At 42.5% G+C, this 19,297-nt stretch overlaps 1 protein-coding gene across 3 annotated transcripts in view; it reads left to right on the forward strand.

Annotated features, from left to right (window-relative positions):
• The window catches only part of LOC126284072 (serine/arginine repetitive matrix protein 2), a 1,302,087-nt gene that overhangs the window by 1,215,831 nt on the left and 66,959 nt on the right, over positions 1 to 19,297 (forward strand). For all 3 annotated transcript variants that reach the window (XM_049982713.1, XM_049982705.1, XM_049982723.1), the window contains one exon: positions 17,777 to 18,080. In XM_049982713.1, coding sequence (XP_049838670.1) covers positions 17,777 to 18,080 — 304 coding nt within the window. The remainder of the gene's footprint in view (positions 1 to 17,776; positions 18,081 to 19,297) is intronic.

Genomic DNA, 19,297 nt, shown 5'->3' on the forward strand with positions numbered 1-19,297 from the left:
TTTAGTCCCGAAAACTGCAGAAGGTCCATCTACTTTTGTCACGGTAATCATGATCATTTAATACTTTGATTTAGCAAGGCGATATTTTGTTCTTCAAATGATAATCTGACAGAATGTCCAAACCGGAGTATTTTCTAAGAAACAGATACCTTTGCAGAGATTATTTCTGAAAAAGAAGGCCGGTGGTTTCTCGAAAATTCCTTTAAATGCTGGTTAAATAGTATGACATGAATTAACTAGATCGATGAGGGTTTAATTAGTGAAGACGCAATGACATGAAACGATATAAGCGCAAGCTATTCAAATACGCTGAACTTCCACTGTGATGAATGTATGGAGACAAGTGAACATTGTGTCGCGCCTGGGCTGGAGTCCGGATTCCCTGCTTATTTCGAGCCGTCTTCTTATCCTTTTAAATTACCATTCAGAGCCCCCAACCTCCACTTACTTCTCTTCCCCGTGGTCATCTTATGTTGCGTTATCGACCGGACTTCTGTACCTACTTTATTTTTCATGAGTAGTATGTCACCTCACCTACGATGTTGTCTGTGAAAACACAATACATCTCTTGGTGCAATGAGGGAATTAATAACTAAACTTTTCTTCTGACATCGCACTCTTTCTACCAGATAACCAAAGGCCAGAAATGAAACCACTAAAGACGCAAAGACATGAAATGTTAGCGTTGCAGACTGTTCAGATATGCGGTCTAAAATGTGGTGACTGAGCTTCTCCCTCTTGAGAGAGCCTGTTGTACAGCGTGGGCTGAATAAATCTGGCCAGGAAAATATTTCGTGCACTTGAAGGTACGTAACCCAATTTGCATAATCTGCTTAGGGAGGAAATGATGGAAGTTATGTTGATTATCTCAAGGTGCGTGAAATATATTCCGGGACAGTTGTGTGTTGTCCACCCTGTAGTAGCGTTTCTAAATCACAGACCACAGTTGTTTAATGGTCAGCACCATCGCCTCTAGACCAAGAGGTCCCGGCATCGATTCCCAACGTCGGAGAGTTCCTTCACTCGGGGACTGGATATTACTTTTGTCCTGATCAAAAACAATGGTTCAAATGGCTCTGAGCACTATGGGACTTAACTTCTGAGTTCATCAGTCCCCTAGAACTTAGAACAAGTTAAACCTTACTAACCTAAGGACATCACACACATCCATGCCCGAGGCAGGATTCGAACCTGCGACTGTAGCGGTCGCGCGGTTCCAGACTGTAGAGGTTAGAACCGCTCGGTCACATCGGCCGGCCAAGGTACAGATCTAATCCAACAATTTGGAAACAATTCGTGAAGACATTCTGCAGTACTTCGTGTACTGTGGACTGGACAGGCAACATGTCGGTACCGCAGGGTACTCGTAATTTGCGGGGGAATGTTTTTTAATATCGTCGGCCGCTGTTGCCGAGTCGTTCTAGGCGCTTTAGTCCGGAACCGTGCTCCTTCTACGGTCGCACGTTCGAATACTGCCTCGGGCTTGGATGTGCGTGATGTCCTTACGTTAGTTAGGTTTAAGTAGTTCTAAGTTCTAGGGGACTGATGACCATAGATGTTAAGTCCCATAGTGCTCAGAGCCATTTGAACACATGTTTCACTCATGCCACTTCCTTGTGCGATTGTGCGGGAGCTAACGTGGGGATGAACTGCAACAGCAGCAAGAACATTTATCTCCCCCTCTTGTGTCGACACTTGCTTCCTTCTGTTCTGTCTAGGTGTTAAAACTACCACTTTCAGGTAATTGGTTGAAGAGGTCGATAAATGATTGTCGAAATGGTTGACGTCTGTTGGGATATTTTGCCGCATACGCCGTACAAGAACGAACTGCATTCTTCCTGCACTCTCCACACACCATGGTCAAAAAATGGTTCAAATGGCTCTGTGCACTATGGGAGTTAACCTCTATGGTCATCAGTCTCCTAGACTTAGAACTACTTAAACCTAAATAACCTAAGGACATCACACGCATCCATGCCCGAGGCAGGATTCGAACCTGCGACCGTAGCAGCAGCGCGGTTCCGGACTGAAGCGCCTAGAACCGCTCGGCCACAACGGCCGGCAACAACATCGTACCTTGCAAACTACGCAGGTTGTCGGTGTGAAAAATTTTCAAAATAAGATATCTCGTAAACAACTCGCACTACACTCTTGCAACAAACATCACTGACATTCTAATTTGCACTAGTTTTATTTTGATAATATCAATGTAAATTCAACTAAATACTTAGGGTTTACAATTACAAATAACCTAAATTGGAACGATCACATAGATAATATTGGGGGTAGAGCAACCCAAAGACTGCGATTCATTGGCAGAACACTTAAAAGGTGCAACAGGTCTACCAAAGAGACTGCTTACACCACGCTTGTCCGCCCTATTCTGGAGTATTGTTGTGCGGTGGAGGGTCCGCATCAGGTGGCACTGACGGATGACGTCGGATAAGTACAAAGAAGGGCAGCTCGTTTTCTATTGTCGTGAAATAAGGGAGATAGTGTCACAGACATGATACGTGAACTAGAGTGGCAATCATTAAAACAAAGGCGATTTTCGTTGCGACGGGATCTTCTCATGAAATTTCAATCACTAGTTTTCTCCACCGATTGCGAAAACATTCTGTTGGCACCCACCTACATAGGGAGAAATAATCTTCATGATAAAATAGGAGAAATTAGGGCTCGCACAGAAAAATTTAAGTGCTCGTTTTTCCCGCCTGCCGTTCGAGAGTGGAACGGTAGAGAGTCAGCTTGAAGGTGGTTCATTGAACCCTCTGTCAGGCACTTTATTATGAAAAGCAGACTAATCATGTAGATGTAGAATAGGCACTGTTCTATTAAAAAAAAGTGTATATTTGCACAAACTCACACTTACTAAATGTTATTACTATATGTTCATTGGCTGACAATATGAGCCCCGGAACAGCAATCAGTTATGTTTCCATTTCCGCGTTGCAAGTTTTAGATGATTCATCCTGTATACTTTGTAGTAGGGTAAGCCACGGTCCTCCATCGACTTTGGTGGAGACCTCCTTTTACTACCTGGTCAAAACAGCACTCCCCGCCTCCTTTTACACTCGCAAGTCCGCTGCAGGTGACATCTGGTGATCAGTTCCGCATAGCATAGAGGTGTCCGTACACTTTTAATTAGGTAGTGTAGACAAGCGACTTGTACTTTCAAGTTTATCTTCTGCGATTCGCTGTTAGCATTTTAGCAAATATATCCAGTGAAGAAAATAACGTAAAATATATTTTAAGACGTGCATCACTACCTAAAACATAATTTACAGTGTTGTCATACGTTCTTTCCTGTCAACCGAAATGTAAATGTGGGATTCCGATGAAGTGATAAAATCACAGTGGAATCGAATAGTATACACACGTGACTCAGGCAATAAATGGGCATGTTACATAATTTTCAGTGTGCCAAACACGACGGTTATTGCAGAATGAGATTTACGCTCTGCGGCGGACTGTGTGCTGATATGAAACTTCCTGGCAGATTAAAACTGTGCGCCGCGCCGAGACTCGAACTCGGGACCTTTGCCTTTCGCGGCTGTGAGGACGGGGCCTGAGTCGTGTTTGGGTAGCTCAGATGGTAGAGCACTTGCCCACGAAAGGCAAAGGTCCCGGGTTTGAGGCCGGCCGGAGTGGCCAAGCGCCTCTAGGCGCTACAGTCTGGAACCGCGCGACCGCTGCGGTCGCAGGTTCGAATCCTGCCTCGGGCATCGATGTATGTGATGTCCTTAGGTTAGTTAGGTTTAAGTAGTTCTAAGTTCTAGGAGACTGATGACCTCAGCAGTTAAGCCCCAAAGTGCTCAGACCCATTTGAACCATTTGAGGCCGCCCAGTGTGGCCGAGCGGTTCTAGGCGCTTCAGTCTGGAACCGCGCGACCGCTACAGCCGCAGGTTCGAATCCTGCCTCGGGCATGAATGTGTGTGATGTCCTTAGGTTAGTTAGGTTTAGGTAGTTCTAAGTTCTAGGGGACTGATGACCTCAGATGTTAAGTCCCATACTGCACAGAGCCATGTGAACCGTTTTTTAACCATTTGAACCGAGTTCGAGTCTCGGTCCGGCACACAGTTTTAATCGGCCAGGAATTTTCACGACGGCGTTTATGTTACCCGTATCTTTGCCATGATTATGAGAACACAGACACATTTATTTTGCGTAAAATGACTCTGTAAGTAGTGCATGTTTTAACATATATTGTTTCAAGCAAATGTTTACCTTTTTGCTAAATAATACCTTATTTGCGTCTCTTCTTAATCTACTGGTCATATCTATAATGCGGTATAGTTTCTTCAGCGACTTGTGCTTCTCTTTTCCGCTTATTAAACGAACCCGGGACGAAAGTGCTGCTGTTCTTTGTGTCTTCTCTGTTTGCTATATCAGTCCTACCTGGTAAGCGTCCAGACTGAGGAAAAATAAAATATCGTCCAAACAAGAGTTCTTTAATTGTCTCTTTCGTGTGTGAACTACATTTCCTGAGGACTCATCGAGTGAACCAAAGTCAGGCAATTTCCTTTTCTGCCATTATTTTTATTCGGTCGTTTCACAGTGAACGCACAATACCAATACTATCAGATATTGGAAAAGTGTTATTGTTTCCAGTGATAGATTCGCATTTTGTAATCAAACGACAGCACATTTTTCAGCCTAATTATGCCCAAAAAAATTATGCTTGCACATATTAAGGATCAACTCTCAATCCCTGCGAGGTTCACTTCCATTTTCTAGCCTTGCATCTTCTGTAAATAAAACTGCGCCGTCCTCGAACACGTAAGACACTTGACAGACAAGGTGTCCCCAGTTTACACGTTTCTAACAGCAGATAACAGCTATCCAGAGACTTTTTCTGTGTATGAGGAGAAATGGTGTCGTTTCCAATCTGTTTTGGGTTCCATGAAAAATTCTATTGAATTAAGAAGTAACGAAACTAAATTAAATATGGTGAAATAATAAGAATAAGTTCTTATATGAAAAAATGCGATTGTGTTTTAGACAAGAAGATTCGTTATGTAACTTGTGAAGAAACTACGATCGTGAATACTGGAAGGGCGTAATGAGATAAGTGCACAAATCATCGTCTCGAGGAAGATGAAGATAAAAGCCTCAGTTCTCGACAACACAAAGCGTGGGAGCACTTCACTTGTTTCCATCAGGGAATGTATCTACGACTTCCGGCCTGTCGTACATCAGCCTTCCACCGAAGACCTCATCCTCCACAGTAGCTGCCGGCCTTGGGCGCTCTGAGGCAGTGGAACACAGGCCAAACAGGAAGTACTGCTTATTAGAGACGTACAATAACGTTGGAAAATTTCAAAACAGTCTGATGGTCTTTCAACGCAAAGCATTGCTCAATCCAAGGGTTGATTTGAAACCAGAAGGTATGAAGGTATGAATAACCTCAGAGAAATTTGCAATAGTAGATGGGCTTCGATCCCGAAACACTGGTCGCGTGGAATAAGAAGCTGAGAAACATAGTCAAAACTGCCGACTTTTAGTTCAACTGCTCTGCCCGAATAGTTTTTTCCGTAGAACTATGTGAACTTAAGTACGTATAATAAGCAAACACAATGTTCTTCAAGTCAACATAATACGAGTTACTTCTAAGGGCAGATACCGTCGCTTAGTTTTTTGATTAGTCTTTGTTGCCTACAGTGTACGTTCGTTATCCATCTGGACATAAAATACTGTTACATACACTGTTCCTTTCAGTTCATTGGTGACTATTTCTGATACCACTAGATAGTTTTTATTTGTTAGAAACTGCATATTACGTCTTTGAGAGACCACCAGTTAAACGGTTAGCTGTCACACTGATGTAGTCTTCCTCCAGTTATAACACTATCGTCCGCTACTCTTATACTATAACCTTAAAGATGGCGGCAGTTCGTATAGTGAAATTATTTTTATTCAAGCAATTATAGTATAAAGAAGCAGAGCAGTGTTACCCTCTGAGAGGATTTTTGTTATGTTGACCATGTTGTACCTAACGGAAGTGGCTTATCGGAGGTGAAAGTCAAAATTACGTGAATATTTAAACAGTAACAAACAATATTTTAATTATCTACAATGTTCGAAGAATAAAGAAAACGGTCGCCAGCCTGATTAGGCAAGAGAATGATTGACATTCTGGTTCAAGAAAATAGGTATGAGTAACTTTAATGGACAAACACAACCTATACTTTGCCACACGCGAGAGCAATGAACTCTGGCACCTGAATACAGTACGTTCACGTTAAGGTTAGAGCTACCAGATTAGAGCAAACTATTTGCATAAATATAACAGATAACAAAACACACTATTACCTTGAGGACCTAGTCAAACTGAATGATCTCAATAACGTTACTTTTAATATTCACTGTAGAATCTTAAATCGGACATAGGTTTAATATTACTTTTCAAACAAGTTCCTATCTGACATGAAATTGGATATGGTCCACAGTAAATTTAGTTACTGTGTATAGATTAAGTCTTTCACTACTAAACACATTTCTACTTACAATGAAAATTAAATGGAATTCACTTACGGTTTTACTTCTCACTGTATTTTGCATAAAGAAAATATTGTTTTCATAAATAGTGGTCTTTCTACACTCCTGGAAATTGAAATAAGAACACCGTGAATTCATTGTCCCAGGAAGGGGAAACTTTATTGACACATTCCTGGGGTCAGATACATCACATGATCACACTGACAGAACCACAGGCACATAGACACAGGCAACAGAGCATGCACAATGTCAGCACTAGTACAGTGTATATCCACCTTTCGCAGCAATGCAGGCTGCTATTCTCCCATGGAGACGATCGTAGAGATGCTGGAACGTAGAGATGTGGAACGGCTTGCCATGCCATTTCCACCTGACGCCTCAGTTGGACCAGCGTTCGTGCTGGACGTGCAGACCATGTGAGACGACGCTTCATCCAGTCCCAAACATGCTCAATGGGGGACAGATCCGGAGATCTTGCTGGCCAGGGTAGTTGACTTACACCTTCTAGAGCACGTTGGGTGGCACGGGATACATGCGGACGTGCATTGTCATGTTGGAACAGCAAGTTCCCTTGCCGGTCTAGGAATGGTACAACGATGGGTTCGATGACGGTTGGGATGTACCGTGCACTATTCAGTGTCCTCTCGACGATCACCAGAGGTGTACGGCCAGTGTAGGAGATCGCTCCCCACACCATGATGCCGGGTGTTGGCCCTGTGTGCCTCGGTCGTATGCAGTCCTGATTGTGGCGCTCACATGCACGGCGCCAAACACGCATACGACCATCATTGGCACCAAGGCAGAAGCGACTCTCATCGCTGAAGACGACACGTCTCCATTCGTCCCTCCATTCACGCCTGTCGCGACACCACTGGAGGCGGGCTGCACGATGTTGGGGCGTGAGCGGAAGACGGCCTAACGGTGTGCGGGACCGTAGCCCAGCTTCATGGAGACGGTTGCGAATGGTCCTCGCCGATACCCCAGGAGCAACAGTGTCCCTAATTTGCTGGGAAGTGGCGGTGCGGTCCCCTACGGCACTGCGTAGGATCCTACGGTCTTGGCGTGCATCCGTGCGTCGTTGCGGTCCGGTCCCAGGTCGACGGGCACGTGCACCTTCCGCCGACCACTGGCGACAACATCGATGTACTGTGGAGACCTCACGCCCCACGTGTTGAGCAATTCGGCGGTACGTCCACCCGGACTCCCGCATGCCCACTATACGCCCTCGCTCAAAGTTGTCAACTGCACATACGGTTCACGTCCACGCTGTCGCGGCATGCTACCAGTGTTAAAGACTGCGATGGAGCTCCGTATGCCACGGCAAACTGGCTGACACTGACGGCGGCGGTGCACAAATGCTGCGCAGCTAGCGCCATTCGTCGGCCAACACCGCGGTTCCTGGTGTGTCCGCTGTGCCGTGCGTGTGATCATTGCTTATACAGCCTTCTCGCAGTATCCGGAGCAAGTATGGTGGGTCTGACACACCTGTGTCAATGTGTTCTTTTTTCCATTTCCAGGAGTGTATTAATCTTTATCTAGCATGAGCACAATAGACAAACTGTTGATGCTGTTACTCCACTAATCTGCACTTTTAATACACAAAGAGGAGCCCAATATGGTAAAGAATTTCACTTGAATAGCAAGAGTAATTGAAACTTGCTATAATTAAGTAACTTTGTGCATTTGAACTACTTTCAATGGAGGGTGGCTCTTAATCTTAACCACTGTATCAGAGCAAACTAAACAAACTTTCAATACACTAAAGAAACAATCTGTTAACAAGCATGAACATGTAACCTTCAACAGTATTAGTTCTCAACTTTTACTGCAGTAGAACACAACTTGAAATGGTTATAAGACAATAGCTCACCTTTGGTTGATTTTCAACAGACTGCACTGTGATAATTTGATTTGCAGAACTCTATAAGCCACAATTTTGAGAACATTCACTTTAGAAGTTGGCAAGAAAATATTAATAATCAGTTTTAAAAGAAAAATTATTTTCAACAAGCAGCATTTATTATATTACTCAGTTTTGCTACATGAACTTTAACTTTCTTTTTACTATGTTCAAGTTGCAGTAATTAGTAAAACACTGGGCTTTCCCATTTTCACAATATGGAAACTCGGTAAGCATTTCCTGACATGGGAAGGACCCTAAGTGGTTGTGTGACTAGAGATAAAAAAATCAAGGTAGATATAACAGTTCGCGTATAAGTTGCCTTATATTTGCGCACACTAAAACATCCAATGAGCTGATCCTTTACCATACATTTATACTATTCCTTGGTTCCTTTTCAGAGATTGCGCAATGTGGTGGCGGTTGCATGTTGGTAGGTGGATTTGCAGGTAGAATTGCTGGACTCTGTCGTTTCTTGGTGGCGATGGTAGACATCAATTCCAGAATACTTCGAGCTCTTTAGCCATCCATCCGAGGCTTTGGAAAGTGTCACGGAAAGCCTCTCTCGGCACCGACACAATATACAACTTTTACATGAGCGGTTGACAGTTTGGTAGCTCGTCCCCGACTGACTCTTGGTTCCACCTTTCTATCCATGCCAACCACATTTTGCACGCGCTATTAAGCTCCGTTCCGGAGGGGAACCACATACAAAATAACTAAGAAGCCTAAGTGAAGATCAGCAGTTTACATAACAGTAACCAAACATATTAAATAAAACAGAACATTTGCACATATTGGTAGTTCTACAAAAAATTATTTGAATAAAGTTATTTAATTTTAAAGGTAACCAAAGAGATTATATGACAAAGACAAAACATATAATTTGCTCATATTGTACATATTACAGAAATTACACTTCCTACACTCTAAAAGACATCAAAGTTTTTACAAGGAAAGGAGTATACAATTTTGTGTTATCGATTCAATCAAAACATTTACAGAAAGTCAAGGTTATAACATTAGGTAAAACAAAAGGCAAAATAAATCAGTAGAGCGTTAGAGCTATGGTGTTACACAGTGTCACCAGGAGAGAGTTTGGTAGTGCTGAATTTGGATCGCTGATTTTTAAATCGTTGCCAATCGTAATAAAATGGTCGTAAAGGAGCAGGTACGTCTCGAAATTCGTTTGTAATATAAGCGAGAGGAACAAGCCGTGTCTTCCAACACACAACGTATCACGTGTCGAAGGCAGATGGAAAGCTGCAGTCATTTTGTTTGCGGCAGCGGGCGGCTGGGTTGTTTACCTCCAGCCGAGGCGCGCGCGCTGCACGGACAACCAGTTCGCGCACGTTTGCAACGCAGCTACGCCAGCTGACTCACCAGGAATCCGACCCGAGCAGTCTTTCAGCCCCGAGTATGTTCCAACAGCTAACCGCTAAATGCGCACGTTGGCCGTAACGCGGGATGCAGATATATAATTATTTTACCGCCAGAGAATCTTCGTGGGTATTTCTGTACGGTAATATGAACCGAGTAAAACTAGCGAACAGCACGACAACCGGTTTATTGCAGCTGCGGCTCATCTTCAGAATGAGGTGATTTAGTTTAATTTTGCCACACAACACGCATCGTTTCGAGTTAATGCAATGTTTCCACGCCAGTGGCGAAACGACATGTACAAAAGTAGTTGTAAAAATCGTATGTCTTAAAGAAACCCACACTTTTCCTCTTCTTTCCAGTAACACTCTGCTTTGCACGGTCCAAATTTTAAAAATCATTTCAGCGTGGATTTGCACTTGACTATTCCTCCACCGAAAAAGTCTGTACGAAAACTGAGACAAAAAAGACTTACTGGAGACCTGACGAACCCTTCAGAAAATGATATATTTGACAAGATTGTTAGCGCTGCCATATTTCCAACAGATGATCGCCAGAATAATGTTACATAAACCCCTTTCCCCCCATCCCCTGACTTCCTCTAACCTATAAACCAAAAATCCAATTCTCTGAAAGCCCAGGCCCCCATCCTCTTCCCTTTCTCTCATGGCTATTCTTCCAAAATTCAATGCCCCTCCCCCATTGCCCACACCCCTACTAGCGTAACATCTTAACTACATAATATTAACATTTCTCTAATATACATGTCATCACATCATTTTTCATTCATTAACAAAAGAATACTACCCACTGTCGAGCAAATGTGTGTTGCAAACAGTCATCGTTCACGACCTCTAGAGTCTTTTGAGGTGTGATGTGGTCTTTTTAATGGGTGTACCAGTGAGAGTACCCAATGAAATTTAATAATGGTTATACCATTGAGAGTACCCACTGAAATTTATCCCAGTACAGAAAGAGTGATTTATTTGAGTGTGCATCTTAAGAGAGTTGTATGTTTGAATCATCTCCGAGGACAAGGGAACAAATCAATCTTTCTGTACAGCGATGCATTTCGATACGTAACCTCACTGCTACAGACAGTAAGTAAGTAGACCTCATCGCACTTCAAAGAAATCTGTAATTAAAAATTAATGAGTACTTAATTGTAAGACATCTGATGACGACAGCATGCTAACGAAACGCGTCGTGCCAGTAAACATGTCTGAACAAAAGTGGTTGAAGCAGAAAGATAATTTTGCTAATGTCCTAATACAGTCTCTGTCCTCAACAAATTACGTACAATATGCATAAATTTAAGTTAAATTTAGATAGCATATAATTTTACGCTCTGGGCATCCACAGCTTACGTGCGTGACAAAATATATTTTAAAAAATTATTAAAATCTTCTTAAAAACTTTTTGGTAGCCACATTAAATGTTAGTAGTTCCTTTATTACAGGATCACACACAGCCAGTTTCGCGATGATTTAATCGCATCCTCAGGTATATGCATCTATGAGAAATATATAAGAAACTATCAGCCTCGATTGCGGTAATGAAACCAACTTTTACCTAGGTTTAAGTTCAAATAATTGAGCCTTCTTCAGAAGCTATACCTAAATCTACAATTTGTCTAAGAGGGCATGGTCTAGAAATAAAACTAAAACAGCCTGAATAGGTGTAGTCACATTTTAAAAATGCGGTACATAAGTACTAAGTCAACACCAAGATTTAACTTATGTACCGCATTTTTAAAATGTGACTACGGCTATTCAGGCTGTTTTAGTTCTATTTATAGATCATGCCCTCTTAGGCAAATTGTAGATTCAGGTATATCTTGAAGAAGGCTCAATTATTTGGGCTGAAACCTAGGTAAAGGTTGATTTCATTACCGCAATCGAGGCTGATAGTTTCTTGTATATTAGATTGTCACGATTGCTGACTGTGATGCAATGTTGAAAGAAAAAAAATCTATGAAAAAATTTAATATGAATTAATAATGGTAAAAATAAGGCAATGAACCATACAGACAAGGGAACAAATACTTAACTATCGATCCAATGTTAAATTAGGTTTGTGAGTATTTGTTCTCCTATTTATCTGATTAAGTGCCTTATTTTTACTAATATTATACCTGATAATTCTTATTATACTTTTTAGTAGATGCCTACACCTGAAGGTACGATTAAATCATCTCGGAACCGGTTGTGTGTGATCCTGTAATAATGAAACTGCTAACGGCTAGGCGGCTACCAAAAATATTTTTTAGAACATTTCAATGTTTTTACTTAAATTAAAAATATTTTATTAAATCTAAATAGCCGTAAGACGCTTTGAATTCTGATTTCTCATATGCGAGTCCAGCGCTTCAACTGCTGCGGCGTCTTGCTCGCTTCACCGGCTGGAAAGGTCTCGAGTCTTGGACCTCCGGTCGACTTTCGTTAACGCAAGTAACACATTACATAACTCACGCCCCGTAAAGATCTATTTGCAGTGCGACCACAATGGCTCGGCGTAAGCCAAATCGAAGAACGCATAGTTCACTGCTTCATTTGCATGAACTCAGAACGACATCCTACATTTGAATGCCGCTCGGTGAGAAGGCAGGAAGCAGGCAACACAACGCCCCGCTGTGTACAGCCTCTAGGGAGATGTGATCCGGTCTCATATGAGGACGCGAGACAAAGCGGGTCGCACCTCATTCTGTGACACCGTCGTCAGGAATACTTTACGGCGCATAAACTTGTCACCGCCTGCAGTACCTCAGGTCTGACTCAGCGCTTGCCTGCTGTGACACTGTGCGAGTCTTGCATTCCCTGCTGCTGCTGTAAGAGTGCTGAATCTGAGCACCTGCCAACAATTTCATACTCCGCTGGCAGCGACAATGCAACTTGACATTCGTCGGTTTATAAACACTAAAGCCCATTGTACACAAGTGACTGTCTGGTCAAAATCGACTACTCGGGGATACGCATCACTTGCTGGTGTGTAAAGCCCGTTTTACGCGATCGACATTCTCGCCCCAATTGAGTACTCGCGACAAGGAGTCTACTGCAGCGCCTCTAGCGACTTAGTCCTGTACCATTTCTGATAGGTCACAAGTGGTCGTTTTCGTTTACACGTCAGCGCCAAAAACGCGTGTGCTACGAGAGCTGTCTGCTGTGTTGTTTGGCATCTGAACGGTGAACAATGTAGGAACAAGGAATGATAACGGTTTGACCACTTTGTAGTGGATGTACTTTTCACAGATCGTGTTCTAAATATTCCACGCACCTGCAACAGGAAGAATAGGAAAAGTGTTATCCAAACATTTCAAAACATGAAAAATATATACTTATAGACACATCAAAGAACATCTAGAGCTCAGTGCCGGTAAACAGCGATTTTTTACTTTGTCTTTTGCACGTTGTTTTCTTAAGTGGCGAATAAGCTCGAAAAATTATTTTTCTCGTCAAATAATTACTACTTTTTCACTGTTGAAATAATTTTTAGTAAAACGTGTTTATCAGTTTATTATTTACGCACAATGTAGGTGTTGTCTCTATAGATGGTAAATAAATTTTTGCTTGCAGATATTTCATCTTTCTAGTAGGAGAACACTAGTGGAAAAAAAATACAAGAAACTCGTGCAGCCTGAAAAGTGAGTCACGAAAATGTAGGAAACAGCACAACAAAGGTTAAGAGGACACGAAAGCACAAAATCGGTTTCTATAAGTGGAGTGAGTTCTGCCAGAATAGGCTAACTTCCGATGTTAGCAGCGCAGTCACTGTCCATTGTCTCTGCGCATACGCAGTGTGAAGCGTAATCACACTCGACACAATCTATAAATCTTTGACGTCAAAGACACACTTGCGACGTAAATGACTGCTGACTTACACACAGGCACAAAAGGTGCACACACATCGGCTAGTTGCACACACATCGAGTAGTAAATTTTGATCAGAAAGCCACACGTGTAAAATGGACTTTAATCGACCGCCAAGCACGTCACAGGTGGCTCAGTGACGTCAGTGATCAATTTACTGTACCGAGTGTAGACTTCTGAAGCCCACAGTACAATGCAGACTGCGCATGCGCAGAATGGGAGACTGTGCCGTCATCTGCTAATATAGGAAGTTAATCCATCATCGCAGAGCTCACTCCTATTACAGTAATGGATTTCGTGATTCTGTGTCTTCTCCATCTTCATTTTGTTGTTTGCTTTGTTTTCGTGACACAATGCAAAGGGTACATGAAGCATGGTGTTTTTCCTACTAGTGTTCTTCCACAAAAGAGACGGAATATCCAACTGAATGGTATTTTCGTTTTCAGTACCTGACAAAGAAGAAGCCTACACTGTCCAAAAATAACATTAGTAGATTAAATTTTTTAAAGAAAGTTCTTTCAAGAATGGAAACGTCGGATCTATTTAACAAAAACATCGATGATATTTTTCGCTTCCGAAAAAAAGAACAACGTACAAAGGCCAAAGTGAAAAGATGCCACTTACTGCCTACTAAATATTGTTTCACGTGTACATATTTTCTCGAGTAAATAAACGTAGATGTTCTGAAACGTTTCGACGACATTTTTCTTATTGTTTCACTTCTCGGGAGTGTGAAGAGTTTACCATACTGCGTTTGACAAGAATATCTACAATGAATTTCGCATAGCTCAATAATAAACTCTATTCTCACAGCTTATTCCCACATTCTGTTATTATATTTCGATATTTTTGTTGAAGAGATGGTTCCTTATAATCTCAGTTTCACCGTTCAGGTGCCAAGATGTATACCACACCGCTCTCACAACACAGCCAACTTATACGCTGTCGCGTGAACGAAAACGACCAGTCGTGATAAGCGAGACCACGTGTAGGAATAAAACTGCAGGATTGCTGCAGTGGACTCGCTTGCTAGGACAATCGATTGAGACAAGAAAATCCTACGTGTAAAAGTGAAAAGCCTGTCACACACAGTCCGTCCCATAGAAAATGTGACTGCTATGAATTAAATGCAAGGCGTATATATATTGCCATGTTTTCGCTCATTGTGGAAGTTTTCTTCTGATCTAAGTTTAAAATATAGACTGTGGTTGGATTTTAGTATTTTTAAATCTGTTTCTGGTTTAGTTGGGTGATTATTGTGGACTATTAAGTGGTCAGAATGGAGGTATGGGAGCTGTAAGTTGTTACACCTCTGAGCTGTTCTGAATGTTTTTAAAGTTCCTGCATGTTTATCCTATCTAGTCGTATACTGACTGACAGCAGTTGAATGTAAGTTCATATAAGGTATGCCTGATTACTCGAATTTATCTTTGGGTGTTTTGTGTGTTCTATGTCTTTTCTGTGTTGTATTGTCTGTTCTGCATCCTGTTTGAAATCCTTGTTTCTCTAAAAAGTTGTCCATTCTGTGAACTATTTTCTTATTGTAGATGAGATATGCCTAATTTGTTTTATGTGTCAGTTCTTGCTCTGTCGTGTCTTGGATGGGGTCATTGTCTGTGTGTTGCTGTGTAAGGTCTTCTGCGCGGGTGGCCTGATATTCCTTACCCATTTCTGTATATGTTGGTTTAGTTTCTCTATAATACAGGTATCAAAACCATTTTCCACTGATATTTATTGTCTTGTATTTAGCTCCTGAGTGTAGCTGTGATTGTTTACGGGTTTTCCGTTTTAATTTGTGGAGCATGAATATGAAACCTACTTGTTGATGTGTCACTGGCTGATTCGGCTGATTGTGAATAGTGGTGCTGATGGTTTTCCATTTCCTGTAAATAGTGAAGTCAGGTGTGTTCTTTATTGTTTGTAGACTGAGGTCCAGAAAACTTGGTGTGTTGTTGTGTTCAGTGTCTATTATGAAGTGATTTTTTGGGGGTAAATTGTTTATTTCATGTGTAGCTGTTTTATGTGTGTGTGTGTGGTCCGCCAATCACACATGTTATATCTTCGACATAACGGGACCAGTATAAAATTTTATATTTTCTTGGTTTCATTGTGTAGCTGATGATCTTGTTCTCTGGGTTCTTCATGAATATGTTGGCTAAGTTTCCACTAATTAGCGGTTTTATTGGTAGCCCATTCTGGAAATAAAATTCTTTGTTAAACCCAAAGTAATTTTGTGCTGCTGTGGTCTGAGTATGGTTGCTACTTCACCAATATTTGTGTCTGATGTGTTGCCTTGAGTGATGATGTTGATTGTTTCATCTGTTGGAATGAAAACGTGCTTTCATATGACGTCAAATGATACATTAAAGTGACAAAAGTCGTAAGATGGCAGTAGAGTCGTGTACAGAATGTATAAAAGGGCAGTGCATTGGCGGAGCTGTCATTTGTATTCAAGAGATTCATGTGAAAAGGTTTCAGACATGACTGTGGCTGGACAACAGGACTTAACAGACTCTAAACGCGGTCTGATAATTGGAGCTAAACGCATAGTAAATTCCATTTCGGGAGTCGTTAGTGTATTCAATATTCCGAGCCCCACAGCGTCGAGAGTGTGCAAAGAATACCGAATTTTAGGCATTACCTCTCACAACGCAGTGGCCGATGGTCTTCACTTAACGACCGATAGCAGCTTCATTTGCGTAGAGTTGATGGTGATAGCAGACAAGCAACACTGGTTGAAATAACCACAGAAATTAGTTTGAGACGTTCGACAAGTGTATCTGTCCAGACAGTGTGGCGAAATTTGGCGTTAATGGGCTATGGTAGCAGACGAACGGCACGGGTGTATTTTCTAACAACACGACATCGCTTCAGCGCTTCTCCTGGGCTCGTGACATCGGTTGAACCCTAGTCAACTGCAAAACGGTGGTCTTGTCAGATGAGTTTCAATTTCAGTTGGTAACAGCCACGGGCCCAATCTGTCAACAAGGCACTGTGCAAGTCGGTGGTGGCTCCATAGAGGTCTGGGCTGTGTTTATATGGAATGGACAGGGTTCTCTGGTCCAACTAAACCGACAATTGAATGGGAATGGACACGTTCCGCTACTTGTTTTCAAACAACGATGAAACTTGTATGAATGACTTTGCGAGATGTCACTCGACCACAAATGTTCGTGATTTGTTTGAGAAACATTCTGAACAAATCGAGCGAGTGGTTTGGTCACCTGGATCGCTCGACATGAATCCCATCAAACATTTGTGAGACATAATCGACGGATTGGTGCATGAAATCCTGCACTGGCAACATTTTCGCTGTTATGGACGACTATAGAGCCAACAAGATCAATATTTCTACAGAGGACTTGCAACGATTTGTTGAGCCCATGCCATGTCGAGTTGCTGCACAACATCAGACAAAAGGAGGTCCAACATAATATTAAGAGGTATCCCATGACTTTCGTCATCTAAGTTTATTAGACTTGTTGTGTATGCAATGTCTATGCTCTTGACCCTGTCTGTTAATTCCTTTAAGTTTTCCGGGTCCCTGTCGTTTGTTAAGCGTACATTTTCCTTAGTAATATGTGTGTTGGGGTAGATGGTAATATGTGTGTGTTGGAGTAGATGAGAGGATGGATCATTTCTGAAACTGATGACTGATCTTATTGCAATATTTTGTTTGTGCACCTTCGATAAGAATTTAAGTGTGGGTATCTTTGTACTTTTTTGTCTTTCTTTTATCTGACCTTTTGTGAATGTATTTAACGTTTTTCAGTGATTGTTGAATATGTATCTGGTACTTTGCTGTTGAGCTACTGGTTGTCTTGGTGATGTTGTCCTTCAGAACATGTAGTGCTTTGTCGTTGGATAACTTTTCACTCATGATCACTAATACATTGCCTTTGTCTGCTTTTGTTATAATTTATACAGAATACTCACTGAGGATGGCACAAAGGCGCTCAAACTTGTATTATAAATGAGGAAACTTGTTCGCATAACAGGCGGACCCATGTCCAGTATCTCACTTAAGATTTGAGCAGCAATGTAGAGCCCAAGAAGTGCAGCAGCTCAGCGCGTGCGGCCAAGAACGCGCAGTAATCTTTCCTGTTTTGCGCACTTTTTGTGCCACTTCAGGCTCCGGCAGCATTCCTGGGAGCAAGGCGGCGGCGGCGGCGGCGGCGGCAGTGGACGCGGACGGCTGGGAGGGGGGAGGCAGGCCCTCCGCGCCGCCGCGGGCCTCGCGCTCGGCTCAGTCGCGCTCCAGCAGCGGCAGCGGCAACATGATGCAGCACCAGCGCAGGTTCTACCTGGGCGAGGACCCCTTCGGCGGCAGCATCTACGGCCGCGAGCGCGAGTACGACGGCGTGGTGCCCGCACGCAGGAAGCACCGCCAGGTCAACGGGCATCGCCGCCACGACGAAGAAGACGACCCCGCGAGGTAAGCCTCGCCCCACGCTCAACATTTACATGCCTTTGTAACTAGCCTTGTAGAGCGGGGGCCTTCACTCGCAAATACCTGCTCATTAGCACCACATGTTTCTCAGCCCCCAGACGTCCTCAGTTATTCTCAATGTCGTTCACAGGTTGCGGTATCTGATGTGAACAGACCTCGTCGGGTAACAAGATATAAAGGCCTACTGGAGACAATATTCGTTGTTTTTGCTCACCAGTACTGCCACCCTATTTCCTGGTTATGCTCATGACTCACACGTGCATAATGAGAGATACAACTTGAATATTACTGGACTCTGGTTAAGAACAGCCGATAACGTAATAAGACATACAACAGCAGTGAACTTACGCTGAAACACTACATAAGGAAAAGTATGTGCAAGTATAGGACTTCAACGTCAGAAGGTCGGGGCAAAGAAAAAAAAGACACAATAATACGCCATAACTAAACGCCAGTACATTTTCTCTCTTTCAACGTGCTTAATAAACTAAAATAGAACAAATGGCCAACAACGATGTCACAGCACTGGCGAAGTATGTTTGAATGAAGTTAAACTGCCTTTTTGCGTAATACAGACCAAGAATATAAAAATAAAACGGAAGCTGCATAACGTCCTTTTGAATACTGCAGATGCTATGTAAAACAATTTAAAACACTGTAATTATTAATAAAAATAAAGTGTGACGAGGGCCTCCCGTCGAGTAGACCGCTCGCTCGGTGCAAGTCTTTCGATTTGACGCCACTTCGGCGACCCCGTCGATGGGGATGCAATGATGATGATTAGGGCAACACAACACCCAGTCCCTGAGCGGAGAAAATGTCCGACCCAGCCGGGAATCGAACCCGGTCCTTTAGGATTAACAGTCCGTCGCGCTGACCACGGAGCTACCGGGGGCGGACACTGTCATTATTGAATATTGAAGACAGTGGTCTCTGCCAATTAACATCGTTAATGTTAAAATTTTATTCTAAGTTAGAAAGGACGAAAGAAGGAATGCGACAGATTGATTTCCACCAACTTAACATTTTATTGCGTTTGAAACAGAAGCATTTATAGTTCTCTTGGAGCAGCTGCAGACTATAAAATTTGAATGTGTTACCTTTAAATCGGGATGGTTAAGCTCTCAGATATTCGTAAATGCCAAATGTCTCTTTACTTTGCGAAAATTCCTTTCCTGATACTTTTCTTTATAGACAGATTG

This window comes from Schistocerca gregaria, chromosome 1, assembly GCF_023897955.1.
Source record: "Schistocerca gregaria isolate iqSchGreg1 chromosome 1, iqSchGreg1.2, whole genome shotgun sequence".
In the NCBI taxonomy this organism is placed as follows: Eukaryota; Metazoa; Arthropoda; class Insecta; order Orthoptera; family Acrididae; genus Schistocerca; species Schistocerca gregaria.